We start from the raw sequence: 25,625 nt of genomic DNA on the forward strand, positions 1-25,625 counted from the left end.
ATTTTTAAAGGTATTCTATGGGGCAAAAGCATTACTAGTAGAATAGGAGGCCCTGGAGCAGCCACACATGGGCCTAAGGCCTCAATGCCACTATGGGATGAGTTGGAGTGATCCAGAACTGATCAGCACCTGACCTCACTAATGCTCTTAATCAAATCCTCGCAGCAATGTTCCAACACCTAGCGTAAAGCCTTCCAGAAGAGTCGAGGCTGTTACTGCAGCGCAGGAGGACAAGCTCACTTTGAATGCGCTTCATTTCAGAAGAAACGAGGATGAGCAGGTGTCCACAAACTTTTGGACACATTGTGTGTGTGTTGTCTTTATCTGAATCAGGTCAGTTCAGTGCAGCTTTTTCGGCGGTGCCTCCTCCCAGCTTAAGCTGCTCAGTTCAGCTCAGAGGGGGAAAAATAATACATCCAAAGAGAAATTGCAGCTCCAGATGATCCAGCGCCTTTAACAGGAGGGGGGGGGTGGGTGGATAAGAGGGGGCGTGGCTATGCCAGCGCTCTGACGTCAGCAGCCCGGTGTGTCTCTCCGGGCTTTGGGCTCCTCTCCTCTCTCCCTCGCTGGGAAGGCGAGCAAGGGAGGGAGGGAGAAAGAGAGAGAGAGAGACAGACAGACAGAGACAGAGAGAGAATCAGCAACAGCAGGACAGCAGAAGAGTGAAGAGCCACAGCCATCCGGCCCTTCTTACCCCCAAATGCCCCCCACCCACCCCTGTCACCACCAACCTCATCCGGAGCTCCATCAGCGCGGTCCCTTCTCCATCTTTCTTCTCCGGCTTCGACTCCGCGTCTGAACGGCGTCAAAACCATTCCGTTCATCCGTCTGTCCGTCCATCCGCGAGCCCGGTGCATGCGAGTGCGCGCGCGAGCGACAGAGGGAGAGAGTGCGAGCGTGTGCGTGCGTGCGTGTGTTTGTTTTCCTCGAGCTGAATGACGGGCGGACGCTTCGACTTCGACGATGGAGGCACGTACTGCGGCGGCTGGGAGGACGGCAAGGCCCACGGCCACGGCATCTGCACGGGACCCAAGGGCCAGGGCGAGTACTCGGGCTCGTGGGCGAGCGGCTTCGAGGTGTCCGGCGTGTACACGTGGCCCAGCGGCAACACGTACCAGGGCCACTGGGCGCAGGGCAAGCGCCACGGCCTGGGCGTCGAGTCCAAAGGCAGGTGGCTGTACCGCGGGGAGTGGACGCACGGCTTTAAGGGGCGCTACGGGGTCCGCCAGAGCCTCAACACACCGGCCAGATACGAGGGCACGTGGAGTAACGGGCTGCAGGACGGGTACGGGGTCGAGACCTACGCCGATGGGGGTGAGTATTGGTGGGAAGTTGGGGGCTTTATGGAGTTAAATTAGCGTCACTGATGCTCGGGAAAAAAAATGCATGTTTAATTTTATGTTCTTGGAAAACTCTCAATATGAATTTTAGAGATTTGAATATATTTACCTCGAGATTCAGATCTGGGAAATTCAGGTTTAGGTTAAAAAATCAAGTCATAAAAAGTTCAGATAAAAAAAATGGTAAGAAATTCAGGTTTAAAATAAATATTTACAAAATTCATGTTCAAAAAATTAAAACCTGTACAAAATGGAACACCTTATATTGGCACCATAGAGAAATTCAAGGAAAATATCCTAAATTTCCTACTAACTTAATTTTTTGAGACTGATTTTTTTATTACCTGCATTTTAAAGAGGTATATTTAGGACAGTATATTTAAAATCTACAGTGAAAATGATGTATGTACTTTTTTTCAAGCATCATGAATTCAGGTTCAGGCTCTAGTGACACTGATTTAACTCCATAGGGGTCTGGGTCAGCTTCCCTTTGACCTGCTTGGTGGTAACACGGGCCTAAACAGTGAGAGAAAATCCCAAAGTGTTTTTGATTGGACCACTGAGAGCAGCATGAGGTTTAGTGGTTGAATCAAAGTGTGTTGGCCAGTGCAGTGTGGGGGTTTGGTGGTCAAGAATATGTGAAGCCACAGACGTAGACCTTCACCACTGGTGTACTAGATCTGTTTGTTGCTCTGAAGCTGTGACTGCTTTTGAAGCAGGTCGGGTGATTTTGGCTGGACTTTTGGCCAAAGCAATGTTGGGTTTAGTTTTTTAGCCTGCATGTGAAGCCTCAGCCATAAACCTTCATCACCAACCCACTGGAGGTCAATTTGTGGCTGTGTTGAAGCTGCAACTTAGTTATTCTTGACCTGATTTGGAGCTGATTTTGGCTGGACCGTTGGCTAGTGCAATGTTAAGTTTGGTGGTTTAGCCCATATGTGAAGCCTCAGCCATAAACCTTCACCATCAGGCCACCAGAAGGTCCAGTTGTTGCTCTGTTGAAAGTACAGCGCAAGTATATCACCACGGGTAATACTGAGGTTGTTGTGGCTGCCACATGATTATTCTTGACCATATCTGAAGCCGGTACAGTGATTTTGGCCAGTACAATGTTGAGCTTGGTGGTCTCGCCTATATGTGGAGCCTCTGTTGTAAACCAGGGCCATCCACAAAAAGCTCCATTTGTTGCTTTGTTGAAGCAACAACTCGACTACATTTGGATGGTATAACAGGTGGAGTGGAGCTAATGTTGGGAAACATTCCAGTTTGCTCTTGGCTAGACTGGTGGTCAGCACAATGCAAGGTTTGGTGGTTGAGCACCACCACTTAAACCCCACCACTGGCCTTGCAGAAAGCCCATTTGTTGCTGTCTTGAAGTTGCAACACAAGCATGTTGACCACATTTGAGTTTAATAATAACAGGTAAAGCAGAGCTAGACTGGGTGGTTATATTGATATATGGCGTTGGACAGGACTGGTCAGTCATAGAGGTCGTTGCTAAAAATAGTAACATCTGCAAGCCTTCGAATCAAAGTCCCTTTTAACCAGCACAGACCTAAAGACAAGTATTGATCTTCGCTGGTTTGATTGGTTGGTTGCTTGTTTGTTTTTTTTTATTCAGCAAACAAGAAACTGTTGCATTAATTATGTGATCATGTGTTAAACTGGGTGCTGCGGTCACAGGCAACTGAATAGGAACGGATAAGGACACTGACGTCCACTGCATTAGGTTTCATGCTCATATGTAATAGGCATGTTAGTAGGAAAGATTCCGCTGTTGCTCAAAAAAAGGTGGGAGGAGGCTGTCAGTGGAAAGAATGGCTGAAATCTGGGCCGTCATCATAATAATATATGTTTGGTGCATTAAACTCTGAACACAATTGTAGTTTTCTTTCAAATCTGGGCCATTTTAGAACAGTTGCACAAGCTGTACAGTCCCAATTTGCTTTATATTATAGTACAATAATAGCATCAAAACTTTCACCCAGCATATTACCTAAAAGTGTGGTAAGCTTCCCCAAATAACAACTATTTAATTACCACTGTCTTTTCTATTTTTCACTCTGAAACCTTCCATATTATTGATCAGGAGAGAGTGACAGGTAGTAAAGTACAGACATGAGTAACGGCTTGTATAAATGGGGTAAATAAATCAGAGTTATGGTTGGCATAAGCTACAAATTTCACGATGTCTCGGGTTACTTCCATGTTTTAAAATAGGTCTGGGTGTTCTGGGGAGGCTGTCAGGCCTGACACACTGGCGGCCGAGATATAGGAGGGACAGCCATCCACTCTGTCACACACTCGTCATTCCACAGCTAGGGTTACACTTGGTGTGTAGTAATTGGGGTATTACTGTCCCAGCCATACATAAGATGGCGCGGTCTGAAACATTCTTTGACATATAAGACAGCAATACGAAGCTGCTATATTCATTCACGTTAGCACATCGTACTTTACGCTTCAACTGTATAAGTGATTTGAACCATCTCTTAATCACACAGAGGGAGCGTTTTTACATTAGGGCTTATGTTTTCTTGTATTTTCTTTTTCCTCTAAGGTCCACTTCTAACGTTTGTGCATACCAAAATGGTCATAACTAATTTTACATGACCACCCTCTGTTTATCTTTCAGAGTAAAACAGGCTGTTACTGTGCCTTTAAGACTGATATATGTAAATTATTGGCTTCCCTCTATTGTACCTGTTCAAAAAGCAGTCCAGGCTGAAACACTCCTTATAACTTAAGTGTGAATGGGTGGGGCTAAACTGCTCTAGGCTGAATAGCTGGATATATGGAAATGGGTTGGTTCTTGTGACATCACAAAAACACATTCAAAACAGGCTATTTTTGCAGCATATATGGTCTGTATGGACTGGTATGTTTTGAAACTGTAACAAAGTTCACATCTTACTTTAAACGCTTTTATTTCAAAAACGCATGTTTGGTTTTTCATGATATGGGCCCTTTAAGGGAAAAACTCCAGTATGTTTAGTGGGAAAGGACAAGAAGGGGATTTGACTCAGGGAAAGTCCTGAAATAGCTAACATTTGACAATATTGATAATATGATCAATTCAGAATTTAGACTTGACCATTTCTCTCAGCCTTAATTGTATTTTCAGTGGTAGTTGTATTAGGCCCATTTGTTTGTCTCTAGTATGCAGAGAAACAGAACTATTTGAACTGGCAACCTTTCCAAGAAAACGCTTATTGGTGTTGACGTTTTACGGTTGATCAGTTTCTGGACTCCTTATGTGCTGCAATTCGATATGTTTCAAAATCAGAGCCAGAAAACTGATGTTTTCTGTGTATCAGTTCAAAAAGTCTTAGCATTCTTAGCACTAAACTGACAGGCAAGTCAGCATTTGTAGTGAGATTTCCCTAAAAACTTCCCTAAATAACTGAGCCCTTGCAACCAAAACCAGTATATGTGATATTTTAGTAATAAAAGTCATATAAGCATGGTATGACATCATTTGATATTTTGTGTTTAAAATAAATTGGTCACTGAAACAACTAGACCATAGTTTAGCTCCTTAATGTGAAAGCTTGTACAGAATAAAATAGAAAACAAAATAACTAATAATCCCAAAAGACTTAGAATGGTTAATGTATGATTTTTCATTGGAGAGGATCATCTAAATAAAGAGTGATTCATTTTAGTATATATAACATATTATGTTTATGGAAGTGTAACTACTATGAAACTGATGTTCAGTGATATAGTGATATGAGTTGTGTTAGTTATACCGTTACCTTTTGCAACATGTCTTTTGTGGCATTTGTCTGTTCAGTTTATTCATAATCACATTAAAATAATCGTCATTATTATCAAATTGATTCACTGCGAAATTTAAGCTTTACGCCTGTACTTAATTAGATCATTTTCTGGACAACTGTGTAAGTGTTGGCCCTATCATCAGTTCGCCGTCCATGGCTGGGGGTCCAAGAGAGCAGCTGTTCTCTCTCTCTGGGTAGGATGGCATGCGTCTGTTAGCTGATGCAACAGAATTAGCACTTAGTGCTCTCCTCCAAGTGTGTCGAGCTGTCCAGTGATGTGGTGGAGCTTTACCTGACTCAGAGGAAGCATGTGCTGGCCTTCACCCTCTTAGTGCTGATAGCATCGTGTGACTGGGGAAGATCTAGCTAGTAGGTGGAATTGGACCCGACTAAATTGGGGAAAAATGCTGAAAAACAAAGAGATCAGAAAAGTACCTGGTCAGAATTGTTGCTAGGAACCAGATATCAGAAGCATTTAATACATTTTAAAGCTGCCTTGCAGGAAACTGTTAAATGAAATGATGCTGCCTGATGCCTGAGATATCGTTTTATGACAGTTTATAGATAAAGTTTTGCATAAAATGTGTTTTTTTTTTCAATTCTAATCAAGTGATTTAGTGCTACATGCTATTATATAGGTTATAAGGAAAAAAAGTCCCCAAATAAAGCTTATTGTATCAAATCTACCACTATTTTACCATCATCAACATTACCTACAGTAAATAAAGTAAATAAAGTAGGTATATTTGTGTTGTAGGCATTGTGACCCCTGGTTTCTTTCAATCTAAAGAAATCTGAGTTAGAAGGTTTCTTTATCATTAACCATTTAATTACTATGAATGAATTTTACATCTCAGTGATCAAATTCTGCTGAAATTTAATAGAATTGATCTGTATGGGGCTGATATGTGGGCAATAACTTACACATTACTTTCACATTAGTCAGCATTTTTAGTTCTTAAAGAATAGTAAGTGTTATGATTAATAAATGAATAGTAAGCCTAGAGTTTAAACGGTGAAATGGATTCACAGCTGTTCTGTCTTTTGCAAATCTGGAGAGATGTTATGAAAGATTCATTTGAAGGAAGCAATTCAGTTGCATTGATTTCAGAAAGTTAGACTTATATTTTTTGATTATAATAATACGTAATGTTGTACGTGCTGTTTCTGCTAACTATTGCCTGTTGTTTTTGGCAGGTACGTATCAGGGCCAGTGGATGGGGGGCATGCGGCACGGCTATGGTGTCCGTCAGAGCGTTCCGTACGGAATGGCCACGGTGATCCGCTCTCCGCTCCGCACCTCTCTGGCCTCGCTGCGCAGCGAGCAGAGTAACGGCTCTGTCCTTCATGAGCGTCTGGCGGACAGTCCGGCTGGAACTCGCGGCGGCTTTGTGCTCAACTTCCACAGCGACAGCGAGCTGGGAGGTCCGGCCCGGAAGAAAGGACTGTTCCGACGTGGCTCGCTGTTCGGCAGCCTGAAGCAGCTTCGCAAATCCGACTCGCGCTCGTCCATCTCCAGCAAGCGCAGCTCGGCCCGCAGCGACGCCACCATGAGCCGCATCAGCTCCAGCGACGCCAACTCCACCATCAGCTTTGGAGAGGGAGAAGGGGCGGACGAGTACACACCCATGGAAGACAATGTGGACGCCACCACCACCGAGTCCTACATGGGCGAGTGGAAGAATGACAAGCGCAATGGCTTCGGGGTCAGCGAGCGGTCCAACGGCATGAAGTACGAGGGCGAGTGGACCAACAACAAGCGCCACGGCTACGGCTGCACAATGTTCCCAGACGGCACACGTGAGGAGGGCAAGTACAAGAACAACGTGCTGGTCCGCGGCATCAAGAAACAGCTCATACCCCTCAAGAACACCAAGACCAAGCAGAAGGTGGACCGTGCTGTTGAAGGAGCCATCAGAGCAGCTGCTATCGCCCGGACGAAAGTGGAGATCGCCACCTCGAGGTAAACTGAACGACACCACAGCTATCACAATAACCAAAAACATCAGTGTTATTTAGATTAGTGAAATTTGATGGATTTATATGTTAAATAGAAAAAGGTTTGACCAGGGTGAGCATTTTGTGTCCAATATAGATTTTAAGGGTCAAAAAACCCTGGTCAAATTCTGTGCTTTGTTGAATGTAATATACTGCGTTCCTCAGCCTCATCGAGTTGACAGAATTTGACAGGATTGACAATTTTGTGTCCTTTTTTGTGTTTTCACATTAAGAAATCCTTTTGCTAGCATAGACGCTGACGTGGCTAATAAACAAAGACATGATTTCTATCTTCTAAATAGCCGAAGTAAACAGATATAGCCCACCGTCCAGTATCCACAAAGGATAGCAGCTTCTCAACAGTTCCGTCTTCGAGATACATCCTCAGAAAGGGCTTTTCCTAATTTTTAAGCTGCTAAATTTTGCTCTAGAGCATGTGTGCTGAAGGCCCCTCTAAACGGTCCAGATTTTTCTCCATCCTTCTGCAGTTTGAGTTACATAAAAACAAGAACGTGGACTGTTTGCGGGTCCTGAGGACTGGTTTGAAGACCACTGCTCCAGTTTGCAATAGATGCAAGAATGGTTACAGAGTGCCCCTTTAATACGGACAAACAGTAAATTAAACTGTGATTTTAATTCAGCTGAAGTTGTTCTAATTAAACAATGCCACACCCTTAAAAATAAAGGTTCCTAAATGGCTTGCATGTTTGGCTCAAGTAAAAACATTTAATTGCCGTAGATCTAAACGTACTTGTTCTATGAAATGGCTTCAGAGAGCCCTTTTTGGCAGTGGTGTACTACCAACACCTCACTCTTACAGTAAGGGCTTTGGAGCGGTCATCAGTTCATCTCGATGAAGGTGGCTCGTTCACTGCTGTACCAGGCTCTCTGAGTGATAAAGAACTGTTTACTTGATTCGTTATGTGAAAGTCGTCCGTTCTAGCAGTTCAGCTCAATACGTGTTGCGTTTACATGCCAGTCTAGGAGGAATGGTGCTAAGACCCAATCTTATTCCTTATTTGTACCCCAACCCCTTGTTTCAGAGTGTCACCTTGCCCTTTGGATCTGTGTTTTAGGGGTAGTGGTTGAAATCTTCCTTCTGAAATGGGACCCTCAAATAAAAAGAGCATTACTTCATTAACAGCTACCGGCGCTGCTCTGTAGGCGACCCTGCCAGTCTGCAGTGACAGCAGAGGAGGGTAAAGTTCAGCTCTTCACTGCTGGGCTTTAGGACATCATATGCTTTCAAAGAGGGGGAGACAATTATTTATTGTCACCCACCACTGATTCTTTGGTCATATGAAATGATTTTCATTTTTTTAACAGCAGTCCTGCAACAGAGATGTAGCATCACATATGTGGCTACCAGGTATGAACTAATGACATGGACAGTGCTCATAACAGACAGTGCTATGTGGACAACAAGGGGAGATTTAGGGACCACTGGAGTGAAGAATATCTTTTTAGGGAATTTAAAGACATTCTGCTTCATAGGTCAGGAAAGCGTCACAGTTGGCTGTCTTTTTGGCCCCCGGCCCAGCACAAACATACACCTTGGCCCCCCCAAGACTAAGAGCTTGGGCTCTCTATGTGGGCCTGTACTTCAATACTGAACTCTCATAGTTGCATTTAGTTTTATTACTTTTATAGTAGTTACTGAATAAGCCTTCAGATAAAAAACTGAATAGCTTAGAGCTGATATGGTTAATAAATTCTTGAAGGGGTTCTAGATAGCAATGGCAAACCCTTTAATATGTGCCTTAGGCAGCTAGCAACCCAGTGACCTCATTTCCACCCCCTCTGTCTTGTCTATTTTCCATATAAGTGACAAAACAAATAATGAATTAAAATAGATTATTTTGTTATCGTGAGCAGAATGAGAGCTGTAAAACAGGTAGTTCCAGTTTTGCATTCTGATTGGCTCAGCTGCGTCGAAGCTGTTGTGAAATGTCCAGTATACGCACACCTACTGACTGACAACTGATTTCAGTCTCACTGCGACAAGTCACTAAAAATCCTTCTGCTGTTTAATGGAATAATCTTTGACTGTCATGATGGTTGCATGGAGCACCAAGGCCCAATCCCATTTCTTCTTTTTACCCCTACCCCTTGTTTTCGAGTGTCACCCTAACCCCTTGGAACGGAGTTACAAGGGGTAGTGGTTGAAATCTTGCCCTCTGAAATGGGACCCTCAAATTAAAAAAAAAAAAAAAATTGCTTCATTAACGGCTGCTAGCGGTTCTCCACTGGCAGTCCGGCCCGTCTTCAGTGACAGCAGAGGAGGGTAAAGTTCAGCTCCTCACTGCTGGGCTTTAGTTACATTTAGGGCGTCATGTGACTTCAAAGAGGGGGGCAATTATTTATTATCACCCACTGCTAATTCTTCAGTGATACGAAGCTGAAGTCAGATATTCACCAGGTTCTTGTTCAAATTTTCCCGTTCCACCTTAAATGGTGCAGCAGTTACATTCTGGCGCTTCAGGCGTCAGAACTGCTGGACTATTTAAGGTGGAACGGGAAAATTAGCTAGCTAGCTACCGAGACTTTAGCATACTTTTAGCGATTTGTTATGCTTGTTACGAAGAAAATGACCATAATACACTGAAACGACATCAAACTAAAATAATACAGTGGTTATCATTTTTCTTTTTTTCTCATAACCTCTGAAAAACCTTTTCACTTTGCCCTACCCCTCCATCTCAACAAATACTGGGACACCCTACCCCTAGATGTGAACGTGCAAAACAGAGGGCTAAGGGCTAAGTGGTAGGGGCGAGGGGTGAAATGGGGTTGGACCCAAGTGCACTAATGAAGAAAGAACCTGGTTCAGTTCGCAAGGCAGTGCATTGCAGTGATGGGTAGTTTTACTCCACGTTTTGTTGTGCTTAATAACGTTCACAGGTAGATGGACGATATATGAACTGGATACTCCGTTTTCTTCAATAGAACCACGACGAAGGCTGTGAGGTGCAGAATGGCGCTTTTTTCAACACGAACATGTGAATGTGGTATTAGCCCTGGCAACATCACTGTAACGCGCGGCCTCTTGCTCGTGGCAGTTTGTCGGTCAGTCTGTGTTAGATGTATGTGCTGGGTTGCTAATGAGCTGATATGTATGAACGATCAGCCAAATTTAAGGATTGAAGATGAAAAAACAGCTTTTTTACTGATGGCAACAACACCAATAATAATGATAATCAGAGAAATTTTCTGGAAGCTGTGTTGTTGTGAGGTGTAACCATGGTTACAGTGTTGAACTTTCTTACCTAACTAAACTTGAGTCATTGATTCCAGTTGTGAGAGTCATATCACTTTTGTTTTCTCTCCCATGGCCATGGAATGAGTAAGTGTGGGAGAGAGAGAGAGAAAGAGAGAGAGAGAGACAGAAAGGAACAGAGAGAAGAAGAGAGAAACAGCGAGAAAGGGAGGAAGCGAGATATAGAGATAAAGAGAGAGACTTTGACTTTGAAACCCCTTTAATCAACCTTTGTCCACGTAATAAGAGCGGTCACAGCCAGCTCAGGCCAAATTCAAAACCATAACAAAGTAGGAAAGACAAATAAAGCAAAAGGCAACTTAGCCAAATTACAGAGAGGTCAATTCACAGATTTAACACAAACCCACTAAGTTCATCAGGTCCACAAAGCAAGACCCCCATAGAACAAAACAATTAGTCCACATTGTCAACAAGGGGGTAATAGGTAAATTCAACAAGGAGCTGTTTCATGACCAGTCCCTTACAAGACAAAGAGAGAGAGATGGATGGAGAGAGAGAGAGAGAGAGAGAGAGAGAGATAAAGGAAGATAGAGATGGAGAGAGAGGAAGATAGATATATAGAGAGGGGGAGAGAGAGAGACATAAAGGAAGATAGAGATGGAGAGAGAGGAAAAAAAATTATATATATATATATATATATATATAGAGAGAGAGAGAGAGAGAGGAAGAGAGATATATAGAGGGAGAGAGAGAGACATAAAGGAAGATAGAGATGGAGAGAGGAAAAAAATTATATATATATATATATATAGAGAGAGAGAGAGAGAGAGGGGGGAAGAGAGATATATAGAGAGGGGGAGAGAGAGAGACATAAAGGAAGATAGAGATGGAGAGAGAGGAAGAGAGATATATAGAGAGGGGGAGAGAGAGAAAGATACAGGGGAGAGCAAAAGAGATAAGGAAGAGAGGGAGAGAAAGAGAGAGATAGAAAAGGAGGATAGAGAAAGAGAAAGAAAGATAGATGAGAGAGAGAAAGAGAGAGACAAAGGAAGAGAGAGATGGAGAGAGGAAGAGAAATATCGAGGGGGGAGAGAAAGAGAGATACAGGGGGAGAGCAAAAGATAAGGAAGAGAGGGAGAGAGAAAGAGACAGACGGGGAGAGAGAAAGGGAGGAGAGAGAAAGAGGGAGAAAGACAGACGAGGAGAGAGAGCGAAGAAGATGGATAAGAGAGAGATGGAGAGAGAGAGACAAAGATACATAGAGGGGGGAGAGAGAAAGAGAGATATGGGGAGAGCAAAAGGTAAGGAAGAGAGGGAGAGAGAAAGAGACAGACGGGGAGAGAGAAAGGGAGGAGAGAGAAAGAGGGAGAAAGACAGACGAGGAGAGAGAGAGAAGAAGATGGATAAGAGAGAGATGGAGAGAGAGAGACAAAGATACATAGAGGGGGGAGAGAGAAAGAGAGATATGGGGAGAGTGAAAGAGATAGAAAGAAGAGAGGGAGGGAGAGAGAGGAAGAGAGATATAGAGAGGGGGAGAGAAAGATATATAGAAAAGGGGGGAGAGAGAAAAAGAAAGAGAGAGAGGGAGGGAGAGAGAAAGAGATAGAGAGATGGGAAGAGAGACAGAAAGATATATATAGAGAGAGAAAGAGATATGGGGGAGAGCGAAAGAGATGGAAAAGAAGAGAGGGAGGGAGAGATGGAGAGAGAGGAAGAGAGAGATATAGAGAGGGGGAGAGAAAGATATATAAAAAAAGGGGGGGAGAGAAAAAGAAGGAACGAGAGAGGGAGGGAGAGAGAGAAAGAGATAGAGAGAGATGGGAAGCGAGTGACAGAAAGATATAGAGAGGGAGAGAGAGAGAGAGAGAGAAAGAGATAGACAGAGAGAGATGGGAAGAGAGAGACAGAAAGATGAAGAGAGGGAGAGAGAGAGAGAGAGAGAGAGAGAGAGAGAGAGGCGGGTGTTGTGGAGAGCGGCCGTGTTGAATAGTCTGTCCGCATGAGTGCCGTCATATGCCCCGCAGCCACAGCTCCTGCTGAACATCTAATCGATGCAGGGCCAACAGGATGTGTCGGCGATGAAGTCACAGAGGCATGGGGGGCAGCGGCAGCGGCAGCGGCAGTGGCAGCGGCATGAGAACCTCCAAATGCCTCTGATCATTCTGAGTAGGAATTCATGGGAAGTTGGTTTGACACACAAAATCAACTCTAATGCATTTGTGGTTATTCCAAAGAAAAGAAGGCCATGAAAAAAACTCGCGCACATGTTGTCGGGGGTGAGGTGTTGCTAGGAGAGAAGATTCTTATGTAATTATGGGGTGTGTGGCACGTATGTAGGAAGAAACAAATGCGTTCCCATATGGAAAATAAATATATCCTTACTGTATCTATCAAATACATTTGAAAGTGTTTGCAGATGGTCATTTTTAAATCCATCTGTAATGAAAACTTGCATATATTTTCTGCATATCCCAGATAGCGAGCATATATCGGTCCTCTGGCTTGATGAGGTCGCACCCCGCTGACTCTTTGCTACCGCTGGTCCACCCTTGGACCACCCGGATTATTGTCCTGCATACAAGCTCTAACTAGTATTTAGTCTTCTCGAACAGATTTAAAATTTATTTTAGAAAATAAACAAAGACAAATATTACAAACAAAAAAATAATGACTTGGCTGATATTAGAAGATTTTGTAGACAGTGTCGTCGCTGACACTGTGATAGATTAAAAAGATTTACTAAACTAATTTACACAGTATAACTAAAGAAAGGAAGGAAGCAAAAAATAAGTAAATTGGACTGTTTGTGGAAAATGAGCGATGATAAGTGGAATTTAGTCCAATACTCTGCCTGACCGCCGGTGGGCCGCCCAGAAAATGCTGAGCAAAATGCCAGTGGACCACCAGTTTTGCCATCAGCGGGCCAACAGCGGCCCACTATTCCTCTTGCTATCAGGATATATGGACATATGAAAAAAAATACTACCAGTACAAAACTTTGTACAACATTTGTTTTTATTTTTTGACATAATTTGAAAAAGCCAGCTGTCACATTCTGCCAAAATGTTATGGTGAATGGAATAATAGAAATGGCCCCAAATTACTTGAATAACAGGTGTAAATTCAGGCACACAGCCATGTGATCTCCATAGACACACACTGACAGTAGAATGGGTCGTACTGAGACTTTAAACATGGCACAGTCAAAGGATGCCACCTGTGCCACAAGTCAGAACACACAGTCCAAGTGCTTCATTTTTCAGGTTATACTGGAAATGCTGGAGTTTCTCTTCTAAAAAATCCACTAAGCAGCTCCTCCTACAAAATAGCTACTTATTGTTATGGATATTATTCGTTATTTCCCTTGTATTATTCCCTGGTATTCCCTCTGTAGCTAAGCTACGTCAGTGTGTGACTTAGCATGCATGCTAAAGCAAGGGATATACCAGAGAAGTTGTAGAGAATTTCTGCTCTGTAATGTCTTCTGGGTTTCTCAAACACTAGGGGGCGCTCCCGAGCAAGTTCGAAATGAATGGGTTAAGATGGAGCATTTGAGCAAAATCATAGTTTATAAATGCATTGTTAATGTAAAATAATAGTTATGAACAAAACATTTTAACACCGCTGTTATATTTTAAGAGCTTTTAAACTCGAGTTATAGGAGTTTAAAACGGCGCCTCATGTACGTCCATGACGTCAGTGAGCACGAACAGCCAATGAGCTGCTCCGCTCGCCAACCAATCAGCACTCAGCAGCAGTAATGTTAGCGTCCTGCTGCCCAAAACCTGTTTGCTGTAGAAAAAAGGAAACATACAGGTGAGTTTTCTTTGCTGTTTTAGTGAAATCCATCCGTCTGCTTTCTAAAATTAAAGGAAAGTTCTGGTTCAGTGATTAGAAACTATTTTAACTGTTTGATTTTAGCCGTTGAGCTCCATTCACTCCCATTCATTGAGGACTTGCTCACGGGCGCCCTCTGCTGTTTAGCAGTACTGTTTTTGATATAATGGGGGAAATAGGAAGTGGCCAGGCTCCTCATAAACCGGCTCTGTTTACACTGAAAAATGCTAATGTCAGTGCTAAATGCTTATAAAGAAGGTAAGCTAGTAGAGGCTGGTTAGCATTACACAAGAGAGTTCATGCTAAAAGGTTCTTACCAGCTTAGCTTCGATCCCGTGTTCGCTGTGCTAGCTTGAGTTTGGAATGGCTGTTCAGGAGGGTGGCCTGCTAGTCCTGTCCAACTTTAATAATAATAATAATAATAATAATAATAATAATTAGCAGAAGCTGTAGCTGTAAATAAAGATGAAGGACTTTTTTAGAGCTTTCCAGAATGACGAGCAGAGCCAGAAAAGATTCTAAAATGACCAAGGCAGCTGTGTAACGTTGAGAATTAAGTGATTAAAAAATATCCGGATTACATCGAACGTTCACTTACAAATACATAAATACATTTACATACGTTTTTCAAAACCTTCGCCAAGTTTGTTGAATGTTTAGCTATATTTTGGACATATACAAAAATGTTAAACTGGCATTAGTACATATTTAATCAGTATATGTGCGTATATTTCAGTATAGTGACACATGCTGTCTTTGGCAAAAGTGTAGGCACCTCAGTGGCTATGCTAGCAGTAGGATTTCTAAATGTGGGGCTGCCCGGTGGTGGTGTGATGTAATGCATGATGGGTAGTGTAGTGAGAGAACACTGATGGACGAAAACACAAAAAGGACCCAGAATCATGGATTCTATCAAATTCTGTCAAACTGAGGAGGCTAAAGAATGCTTTACCTTACATGACGAATAGCGTATTAAATGCTAGTTTTAGGCCAGAAGAGCCCCTTAAACTTACAGTTGTAAGCGAAAGTTTGGGTGTCCCTGATCAATTTTGTTGATTTATGAAGTTGAAATAAGATATGGCACATTATGTGTATTATATATACACCTTTGTTTGTAAAAACACCTTTGTAAGCCACTTTAGCTTTTTGGCTAAAGAGGAATGGTCCACTCAACTGTGTCGTCACGTGAGGCGTCAGTTCGTGTTAGGACACGCGAGGTGTGAAAGCGAGCAGTAGCGCGCTGTAGAGTGATGGCTTAGCTGGTGTAGGATTTCTCTACAATTTATGCAGAGTTTCGCTCGAACAGGCAGTTTCTGTTAAACGTCTTTCAGTCTTCTGTGCTTTACACTGCGTTTGACCTCGCGTCTGTTTCCTTTATCTTAACCTGATGGCGTGTTCCGGTTCGCAGCAGCGGATTTCTGTGGCTAAGTAGCGGCTCAGTCACGTTAAATCAGTGTGAATCGTTATATAAAGGCCTTTTTCCAGTCCCTCTCTGTCTTCGAACAGGTTCTGTATGCATGCGGTGCTGTTGTCTCAGCTCAGGCCACTCATTACCATGTGCATCATTCTGATGGCCTGGAATATGAATTTTAATGAAAGCTCCAATAACGAGGCTTACACAATCCGTGCCGCTAATGAAATAGTAATATGTCCCAGAGCAGCGGTATGAATTAAATATCTCTCCGTGCCTTTGAAGACTGTTATGGAGAGAAGTGATAAGCACTGAGAGGACTTTCGGAATGTGAGGAGAGGCTGAGAGGGCTTGAGGCCGAAGGTGGTGGTGATAGAGAGAGAGAGAGAGAGAGAGAGAGCAAACTGTGAGACAGAATGAGAAAACGAGATGGGGAGACTGAGAGAGGGAGAAAAAGCCTGTGAGGCTGTACTCTCTCTCTCTCTCTCTCTCTCTCTCTCTCTCTCTCTCTCTCTCTCTCTCTCTCTGCAGTGTGGCGTCTCTTAGGCCTGACTAAATAAGGCAAGGCAGGAGTTGGCTCCTCAACCGCTGACAAGAATATAGTCCTGCGACTGATACAGTAGTCAATCTGTGCTCCTATCATCTGTTGGAGCACTCAGCAGAGTGAGCGTGTTTGGTGTGTGTGTGTGTGTGTGTGTGTGTGTGTGTGTGTGTGTGTTAGTTTGCCTCTAAGATAACTTGCAGCTTAGCCTCGGCACTCTAGCATATAGCTCTTCTCACTAGAATAGTATACAAGCATATGCAGGTCTGTGCGAAAGTCAGATGACCTTTCATTTACTTTCCATTTAAAATACCCACAAAAACTCAGCGTCAGTTTGTTTTGAGAAATCTGCATATTTTTCACTCCTTCAAAGTTCAGTCTTGGAAGTTGGTTGCATTTTCTGCTTCTGTGATCCAAATAATCACAGACACATTCAGTGATGTTGAGGTCTGGAGTCTTCTCAGAACACCAGCGGTGCTTTGTTTGTTCGCAGATTTTCTTCTGTGTCCGTCTCCTTTTCTCAGTGAGGTTCTTCTTGACAGCTACACATCCTTTCAGACCCACAGCGCTGAGTCGTCTTCTCACAGATGGACAGAAACACCTGTGGATGTTTTCAGATCTGAAGCAGCTTGATTTTCTCCTCTCTCTCAAAGTGCTGTTTATCTGATGGGTCAGTTTCTGGTGGTCTACCAGATCTTGCATGGTTGTTACCATATGGAATAAAAATATATCGCTGCTGTCGGAAGAAAACCTCGCATCTCCAGTGTTGTTGTTTTTCTGTTTTTGACATGATTTGAAAATACCAGATGCCCTTTATATTGTTTGTAAATTTCATGGAGAATGGACCAAAGGAAATGGCCCAAATTGTCTTGGGACAAAGTCTGGTTTCGTTGACTCGCATTAAAAGTAAAGTAGGTTTTTTTTCCTTTTCTGGTAAAGTTCTCATTTTGGAGATGCGAGGTTTTCTCCCGACAACACACACACACACATCTTCTAAGCCGCTTATCCTTCTGGGTCGCGGGGGGTGCTGGAGCCTATCCCAGCAGTCATCGGACAGAAGGCAACAGCGATAGGTTATTTTCTTAGATTAAAGATACGCTTGCATGAGATGTTGTAGAAAATTCCTAAATGGCAACTTCAGAGGAAAAGGGAAAAACGTTACTGAATGTAAGTTTATGTAAAACGTATTTTGAAGCGTATCTATTGATCCATTCATCACGTAAGATAAAAGGCAAGTGCTGAGCTCAAACAGTGTAGAAAAAAATTAAGATACTTGTGTCTGTTTTTTTTTCTGGATGGCAACAATATTAAATATTTTTCCATTTTTTTTGGAAATTTGGAATTTTTAAATACATGCCAGTATACGTACAGATAGTAGATGAAATATGTGTAATAGTGTCAAACATTATGTCAAACATATATGGACATATATCACAAATCTAACACATTTTAAAACATGCATGGATATATATTTCCTTAACATGAGTCCCATGTTCTCCATATCTTATAATACATTTTTGAACTAATCGTTTTTGGAAAGTCCTGTTTTTTCACTTATTTTCCTTTATCTGCCCTCTTCACTACGCAAGTGGATTGTCTTTATCTAATCTCCTCCAAATAGTTCCTGAAAAATAAATAACTTGTATTTAACTCCTTAAATGGCCAGAGCCCAAAGTTTTATTACACGCTTCTATAACCTAAAAATAGCTCGGCCAGTTTGCATTAAAGTCCCTGTAGTTACTGAATAATAAGCCTCAGATTTGAATGTGTTATTGGCAACTTTGACTAGAAATCAGGAGACAAATAAAGGGTGGTCTTTGACTTTGGCACATTACTGTTTAAATTATTTCCTGCTAAGCATTTTAGCCTGTTTCTGCGCATATATTCATAAATACAGACACTATAGAATAGTTTATTGAGGTGAGATTATAGAGTGGTCAGCCTGGTCCTGTTATTTACTCAGGCGCTTAGCGGATGCAGTCTGCCTGTAGGTGCCATTTAATTTACCACTATGACTCGCAACTTAGCTTCAGCTGTTGGCACACGCACTGCTGCTGAAAGGTTTACAACCATTTGTCGTAATAATAATTCTTATCCAGTAACAACTCACATTATTTCATCACTGAAATAATGTGAACTACAAAAGGTCATAAAATAGTAGAAAACAGCAGATCTGTTAGGAAATGATCTATTCTTGGTCGTTTCTTCTCACAAAAAATTACGTAAGTAGGTATTTGATCAGCAGGTTTTGGAGCCTGCTTATATTATTCTGGTCATATTATAAGTAAATTATTGATGCTATACAGCTTTCTCAGTTATTACCAAATCATCTACAGCTCTGTTCATCATCCAGATTTTGTTCTTTCTACAAATTATGGCACAAATTATTACCATTTCTTACACGTATCTGTAACAGAGCTGCTTTTATAACTTTTAATGGTAATGTATTTAACATTTCCTGCTTGTGGTACATGTACTGGTCTACAAAGCCTTTCGGCATAAAAAGCTAATAGCAGGAGCTGCAGCCTTACAGCGAAGGATTGTTTAAAGATAAATTATATTTCACTGTAAGGTTGTAGCTTCTGCATCTGAAGCTTCTGCAGCTATCTGAAGAACCGTTTCATGATGTAAAGAACTCATGCAAAGGGCTCTTTGAGTGTTCATGGTTCTATATAGAATCATTTTCTTTACTTAAGAACCTTTGAAGAAGCATCTTTTTTAAGAGTGTAGTATTTCTTGATAGCATGTGATACAAGCATGTGTAGCATGTTTTTTATGTAGTTATTCATAAACTCCTTTATGGTGAAGGATAACTTAAAGATACATTGTTCTTCTGTCTCTATATAGTGTAATGGGTAACCCTTTTGGCTCCCGCGCTCTAGACTGGGCTTCAGTCCCTAGACCAATGATAAGGGTCCTTGGGCAAGACTCCTAACACTACCTTCACCCACCTGTGTAAAAAATGTCCAAAAGTCGCTTTGGACAAGAGCATCTGCCGAATGCCATAAAGCCAATGGTTCTATTTAGAACCAGAGTACTATAGAGTACGATACCGAACCATTTTATGGTTCTTTACGTGGTGAGTTGGTTCTTCAGATTGACAGAGAATTGTGCTGCATGTGGTTCTGTAGAGAACCAAACCGATGTCAAGCTTGTGACAATAGCATAACCCTTTTTTGTGCCATATAGAACCATTTCTTCATCAATCCAAAGAACCATTTCACCATGCAAAGACCTTAAGCATGAAATGGTTCTACACAGAGCTCATGGTTCAGAGTAGAACCAGTGCCTTTACAAAGAACCCTTGAAGAACCATCTTTTTTAAGTATGGAGCATTTCTTGATAGCATGTTAGCATGTGTACCATTTCCCACGAAGCCGTTTGGCATGTCTTGCCCAGCTACACATAAAACCGCAGCAGATTTAAGGAACTGTATGTGGCCAACACTGCGTACAATCATGACTGACCGCCTATCAGAAGGAACAGTTCTTAGATTCTGACTGTCTGAAAATCCCCTTTTTGGCTGCGTTGAAGCCTTCAGTTAGCTCACAGAGGAGGAGAGGAAGAGGAGAGAGAGCGAGAGAGGGTGTGAGGGAGGGAGGCTAAACAGAGTGCTAGAATCAGAGAGAGATGTGATGAGATTTTTGGAAAGGAGGCTCTCTTGTAGTTTGTTCAGTCGCCTGATTTTCACAGTGAGCCCAGTAGTGAATGTGGAGTTTAATAGCAGAGTCTTCATCCTCACTTCATACCTGATTAATTCTGTAATTACACTAAGGTTTGATTCTTTTCCTCATCTGCCTAAGGTTTTGGTGCTGTGTCTTCTGGATGGGATTACCTGCGCAGATTAACGATCCACTTTAATCCTGGGCGAATTGGTTGCATCGAATTTGTGTTCAGTGAATGGAGAAGCGTCTTAGTCCAACACTGACTGTCTGTATACATTAAGGCCCCGTTATATGGAGGCAAATTCAGCACATCTGCTTCCTGCTTAACGTAATCCGATGCACAGAATCCCACATCCACATGTAAACGTCATGTGTTCTGTGATGCACAGGCTGTGTTCCCACACGTGAAGGATGGGATGTTGACTGATTTTAAATATGTCCCACAGTGTGAAACCCACTGAAGTTTCAGAGACCGTTGATTTTAGAGTGTACAGCAGTATAACACACCTTTGCATAGTTAGAAACTGAAAACTGAACAGTAATATAGGTATTGATAATTTCATATGTTCTTTAATTGTGGGTCTGTTTGTTTTTTTATTTTTTTTATTTATTTATTTATTCTGAAATATGAGAGATAATACCTTTGGTGAAAAGAGTTCCTTGTGTATTACTGCTTTTCAGATATTTTCAGAGTACTTTGAGGGGGTGTTGCACAGATTTTTTTCCAAATTTCTGCATAATTCAGTCGTTAATAGGTAAACAAGGTTAGTCAGAGTTGTTTGACTGAAATGCGCCATTGAGAGTCAGTGGTTTGAGTGGTTGATAGGGACCAAGCGGTTGAAGTGTTTAATTCTTCTATTAAGTTATTACATTAAATGGTTATGAATATGCTGCCTGATGCCTGTTTTTCAGAACATTCTGGCCTAAAAACACCATTTATTTATGGTGGAGAGGTACATGCAGGGTGTTTTAAGGCAAAATAGTCCCCAAAGAAAACAGATTTTTTCAGATTTACCACTGTTTTACCATCATCAACCTTACTAAAAACTCAGGAGATGTGCGTAGGTTCACAGTTGGTTTTGGGTAGTGAATAAAATGACTATATTTGCCCAGTAGACATCACCACTCCTGGTTCCTATCACCACCACTGTAAAGAAATTAGAGCCAGTAAGTTTCTTTACTTTGTGATTTTTCATCAAACCACGTTTCTGTTATGCGGACGTTCTGAAAAATCTGTGGAATTTTGCTTTAACAATAAAGTATTAATACCAAAAACTGATAATTTTGCGCAATATTTAATTTTACTCTCATGGTTTTAAGTCATAGATGTTTTCCAGAAGTTATTTACGATGTCATGATTAATATCGATTAACATTAAACTAATAAATAAAAAAACGTACCCTTCTAGATCAACTGGAGGTGCTGAGTTGTCAGTTTGCATGATGATAATGTTGTAATATTTTAAATTCACTTACTGCTCTCTTACAGTAAGAAACACATCATTTAGAAGCATTTTTAGCCACACCGTGTTTTTTCCTATTGGGTACCACTTCACATGGTTATGTCTGCGTTATGTAGCAGGACTCAAGTAAAGTGTTACCATCGATGTTTTACCATCAAAAGGCTTCCTAGGGCTGGTGGCTAAAGTGATGATATTTATCCTTATCATGATGAATTACATCACAGCCAGCTTTTCTGAGCATATCATGGAAATCGTCAGTGATGACTAAGTGCATGTTTCGTTACAAGGACAGTATATTTAGCCCTGGTTAATGGGATTTAGTGCAGTATATGAAACATTTCAACTTAGAAAAATCTCAGGAAAACAAGAAAAAGTGTGCGTATTGTGTATTGTGAAAATGTCTTATCATACCTATTGCTTACTTTATTTCAGTACTATTTTACTACTGAAATAAATATAATCAATACTGACAGCCTTATTATGAACACCACTGTGTAGTGATGTATATCTGATGTGAATGTGTGTGTGTATATATTATATAGATAGATATATAGATAGATTTTTTTCTGTTTCCTAGATCTAACAGTAAATACAAGGATGCTGCTGAATCCCTGCAGGATTTGGTGTGAGCGTTTCTAAAGGAAGGGAGGGAGGAGGATACGCGCCTCTTGACATCTTTATCTGCGCTCTTGTGTGTGTGATAGAGAGAGAGTGGGTGGATGTGTGTATGTGGGGGGAGGGAGGGGGGAGCTCACTGCTGCCAAATTAAAACCTCAGAATTTCTGCAACTGCTCCATCTGTCGTCAAGGAGATGTTCTTTGGCTCCAGCTCTACTGTATAACACATTAGATCCGGCCTGTTGAAGAACGCAGAGTATGATACTGCCAACATAGCTCAGAAAAAGTAAAGGTCTCCTGTTTTTTTTTTTTCTGGTACACAGTGAGCGTGAGGAAGCCTGTGTGTTCTTCTCCACCGACACACTTTAAGTGTGAACATTCAGTGTGTCATTCGCGAAGCTCAGCAGGGCTTGTTAAGTCTTTAAGCTGGCGGTGATGATAATCAGTGGTGCAAGTGGTCATTAAATATTGCAGTGATGGCGATAAATACTTGATGATAATGATTGTAGCTCAAAACTCAGGTGATTTACAGCTTGATTCAGTAAAGAACCCGTATAATGGGAAAGCGACGTATCCTTGCTTTTTTTAAAGTGTGCACACATGTTTGTAAACATGCCGTGCACTCCCCAGCGGTTCATTGTGGTTGTGATGTCAGAATGTGCATCGTCATATGCAAAAGTTTTTTTGGTCATTTTTTTCAAGGAAAATAATTTGACTTAAAATTTTTAGCAAATTTTAGTGCAAAATTTAACATACAGGACTGCATAACGAACTATTCAGCCAGCATCAGGTCGGCCTAGGCCTTTCACAATCATGACGTAATCGCCTGATCGCAGTTATTGGAGCTGAATAATAATAAGCTGACCGCAGTTGTTTTCCAGTTGTTATCCCAGGTGGTTGCTAAGGTGTTGCTAGGCCATTGCTGTGTTTTCCCAGGTGGTTGCTAAGGTGTTGCTAGACCATTGCTCTGGAATCCCAGGTGGTTGCTAAGGTGTTGCTAGGCCATTGTTCTGGAATCCCAGGTGGTTGCTAAGGTGTTGCTAGACCATTGTTCTGGAATCCCAGGTGGTTGCTAAGGTGTTGCTAGGCCATTGCTCTGGAATCCCAGGTGGTTGCTCAGGTTGTTGCTAGGCTGTTGCTGTGTTTTCCCATGGGATTGCTAAGGTTGTTGCTAGGCCATTGCTCTGGAATCCCAGGTGGTTGATCAGGTGTTGCTAGGCCATTGCTATGTTATCCTAGGGGATTGCTAAGGTTGTTGCTAGGCCATTGCTATGTTATCCCAGGTGGTTGCTAAGGTGTTACTAGGCCATTGCTATGTTATCCCATATGGTTGCTAAGGTTGTTGCTAGGCCATTGCTATGTCAGCCCACATGGTTGCTAAGGTTTTTGCTAGGCCATTGCTCTGGAATCCCAGGTGGTTGCTAAGGTGTTGCTAGGCCATTGCTATGTTATCCTAGGGGATTGCTAAGGTTGTTGCTAGGCCATTGCTATGTTATCCCAGGTGGTTGCTAAGGTGTTACTAGGCCATTGCTATGTTATCCCATATGGTTGCTAAGGTTGTTGCTAGGCCATTGCTATGTCAGCCCACATGGTTGCTAAGGTTTTTGCTAGGCCATTGCTCTGGAATCCCAGGTGGTTGCTAAGGTGTTGCTAGGCCATTGCTATGTTATCCTAGGGGATTGCTAAGGTTGTTGCTAGGCCATTGCTATGTTATCCCAGGTGGTTGCTAAGGTGTTACTAGGCCATTGCTATGTTATCCCATATGGTTGCTAAGGTTGTTGCTAGGCCATTGCTATGTCAGCCCACATGGTTGCTAAGGTTTTTGCTAGGCCATTGCTCTGGAATCCCAGGTGGTTGCTAAGGTGTTGCTAGGCCATTGCTATGTTATCCCATATGGTTGCTAAGGTTGTTGCTAGGCCATTGCTATGTCAGCCCACATGGTTGCTAAGGTTGTTGCTAGGCCATTGCTCTGGAATCCCAGGTGGTTGCTCAGGTTGTTGCTAGGCCATTGCTATATCAGCCCACATGGTTGCTAAGGTTGTTGCTAGGCCATTGCTATGTTATCCCACATGGTTGCTAAGGTTGTTGCTAGGCCATTTCTATGTCAGCCCACATGGTTGCTAAAGTTGTTGCTAGGCCATTGCTATGAAATTCCAGGTGGTTGCTAAGGTGTTGCTAGGCCAATGCTATGTTATTCCAGGTTGTTGCTAAGGTGTTGTTATGCCATTGCTATGTTATCCCAGGTGATTGCTAAGGTGTTGATAGGCCATTGCTATGTTATTCCAGGTGATTGCTAAGGTGTTGCTAGGCCATTGCTATGTTATCCCAGGTGGTTGCTCAGGTTTTTGCTAGGCCATTGCTATATCAGCCCACATGGTTGCTAAGGTTGTTGCTAGGCCATTGCTATGGAATACCAGGCAGGTGTTAAGGTGTTGCTAGGCCATTGCTATATTATCTCAGCTGGTCGCTAAGATGTTACTAGGCCACTGCTGTAGACACACTGTTATCATATAGGCAGTATGACCTGCTAAATTCTGTTGTTCTAGCTGTAAAACCGCAACCTGAAAATGGTACAAAAAAACAGCAGAAGTAACACACGTTCCAGCTGGTGCCATAACACCTTCAGAGGGAAGTAGTAAGTTATGTTTGTCCATTTGAGGTCGAGCTGTAAGGGAAACCACCAAGTATTGACTGCTAGGATAGAAGATAATTAACCAGTTTGGAAACTTTATATTGGTACTGTAACAGTTGAACACAATGAACAATAAAGAAATGTTAATTATGATTGGTTATATGGCAATGAATTGTCAGCTACAATTTTATGATCATGACAGGCCTAGTTTGGTCCTAGCCTTTCCCCCTGAAATGATACATGAACATGTTATTACTGCAGACAATCCGTAGCAGAGTTACCGGAGAGGAAGGTCTGGGTGGAAAACAAATAAGTTTTCTTTCTGAAGGATCCTTAAAAGCACAGTAACACAAACGCCCTGTTTAATTGTAAAGGATAAAGATAAGGTATAAGATGTTCATATAAACGAATTGTGAGTTTTAACATTACATTAAAATCTAATGTGAGTAAATTGTCAAATAAGGGCCCTTTAAGCCTGTAGCCAGCTGCCTGCGGTGAGGGAGGTAGGCCTGGTCAGAGTGAGCTGTGTCAGGAGCCGTAATGAAGCTTTAATCCCGCTCTGTGGGAGTATTACAGCGGCTGAGCCCAGCCCCTCACCATCATCAGTAGTTCAGCAGTTCAGCCTCATCAGCGCCGGCCCTGCATCCTTGGTCTCTACCACTGATCTGATTCCATCTGCGTTTGTTTCCTGGTCATCACATAATTACTGGTCTCTTCCTCCATTCAGTCCATGAGCTGCTATAGGACCGTTCATGTAATGTATAGGGCCTTATTTTCAGGCATGCATAAGTGCAGTTTAGTGGAAAAACATCGCAGTGTTGCTAATTTGGTTGAGCACATTTATTCCCTTTAGCACTCATTTTCTGTTTTGAAGGTCAGACATGATATGGCCTGCCCTACAAATGTTCCAGTTGTATTATTAGTGCTGTATTATTAACGTTATTAAAAATTGTAAAATTATTATAAAAGCAGTAAGCCCTTCATGGCCATGTGCTACAGTCATGTGTCTGTGAGTGATGCCCAACAACACCCCTTCACTATAACACAGCAAATCCAGAGTGGATTTTTGCTTTAAAATACCAGACTTGGCGAAATTATTGGCATTATAGAGATGGGGAATGAG

General features: G+C 42.1%; 1 protein-coding gene across 1 annotated transcript in view; it reads left to right on the plus strand.

The window, feature by feature from the left end:
- The first annotated feature begins 230 nt into the window (after positions 1-230).
- The window catches only part of jph1b (junctophilin 1b), a 49,625-nt gene continuing 24,230 nt past the window's right edge, over positions 231-25,625 (plus strand). Inside the window, exons 1-2 of the mRNA XM_036556096.1 lie at positions 231-1,314; positions 6,320-7,085. Coding sequence (XP_036411989.1) covers positions 936-1,314; positions 6,320-7,085 — 1,145 coding nt within the window. The 5' untranslated portion in view covers positions 231-935. The remainder of the gene's footprint in view (positions 1,315-6,319; positions 7,086-25,625) is intronic.

The sequence above is a fragment of the Colossoma macropomum genome, unplaced genomic scaffold, assembly GCF_904425465.1.
Source record: "Colossoma macropomum unplaced genomic scaffold, Colossoma_macropomum, whole genome shotgun sequence".
Taxonomy (NCBI): Eukaryota; Metazoa; Chordata; class Actinopteri; order Characiformes; family Serrasalmidae; genus Colossoma; species Colossoma macropomum.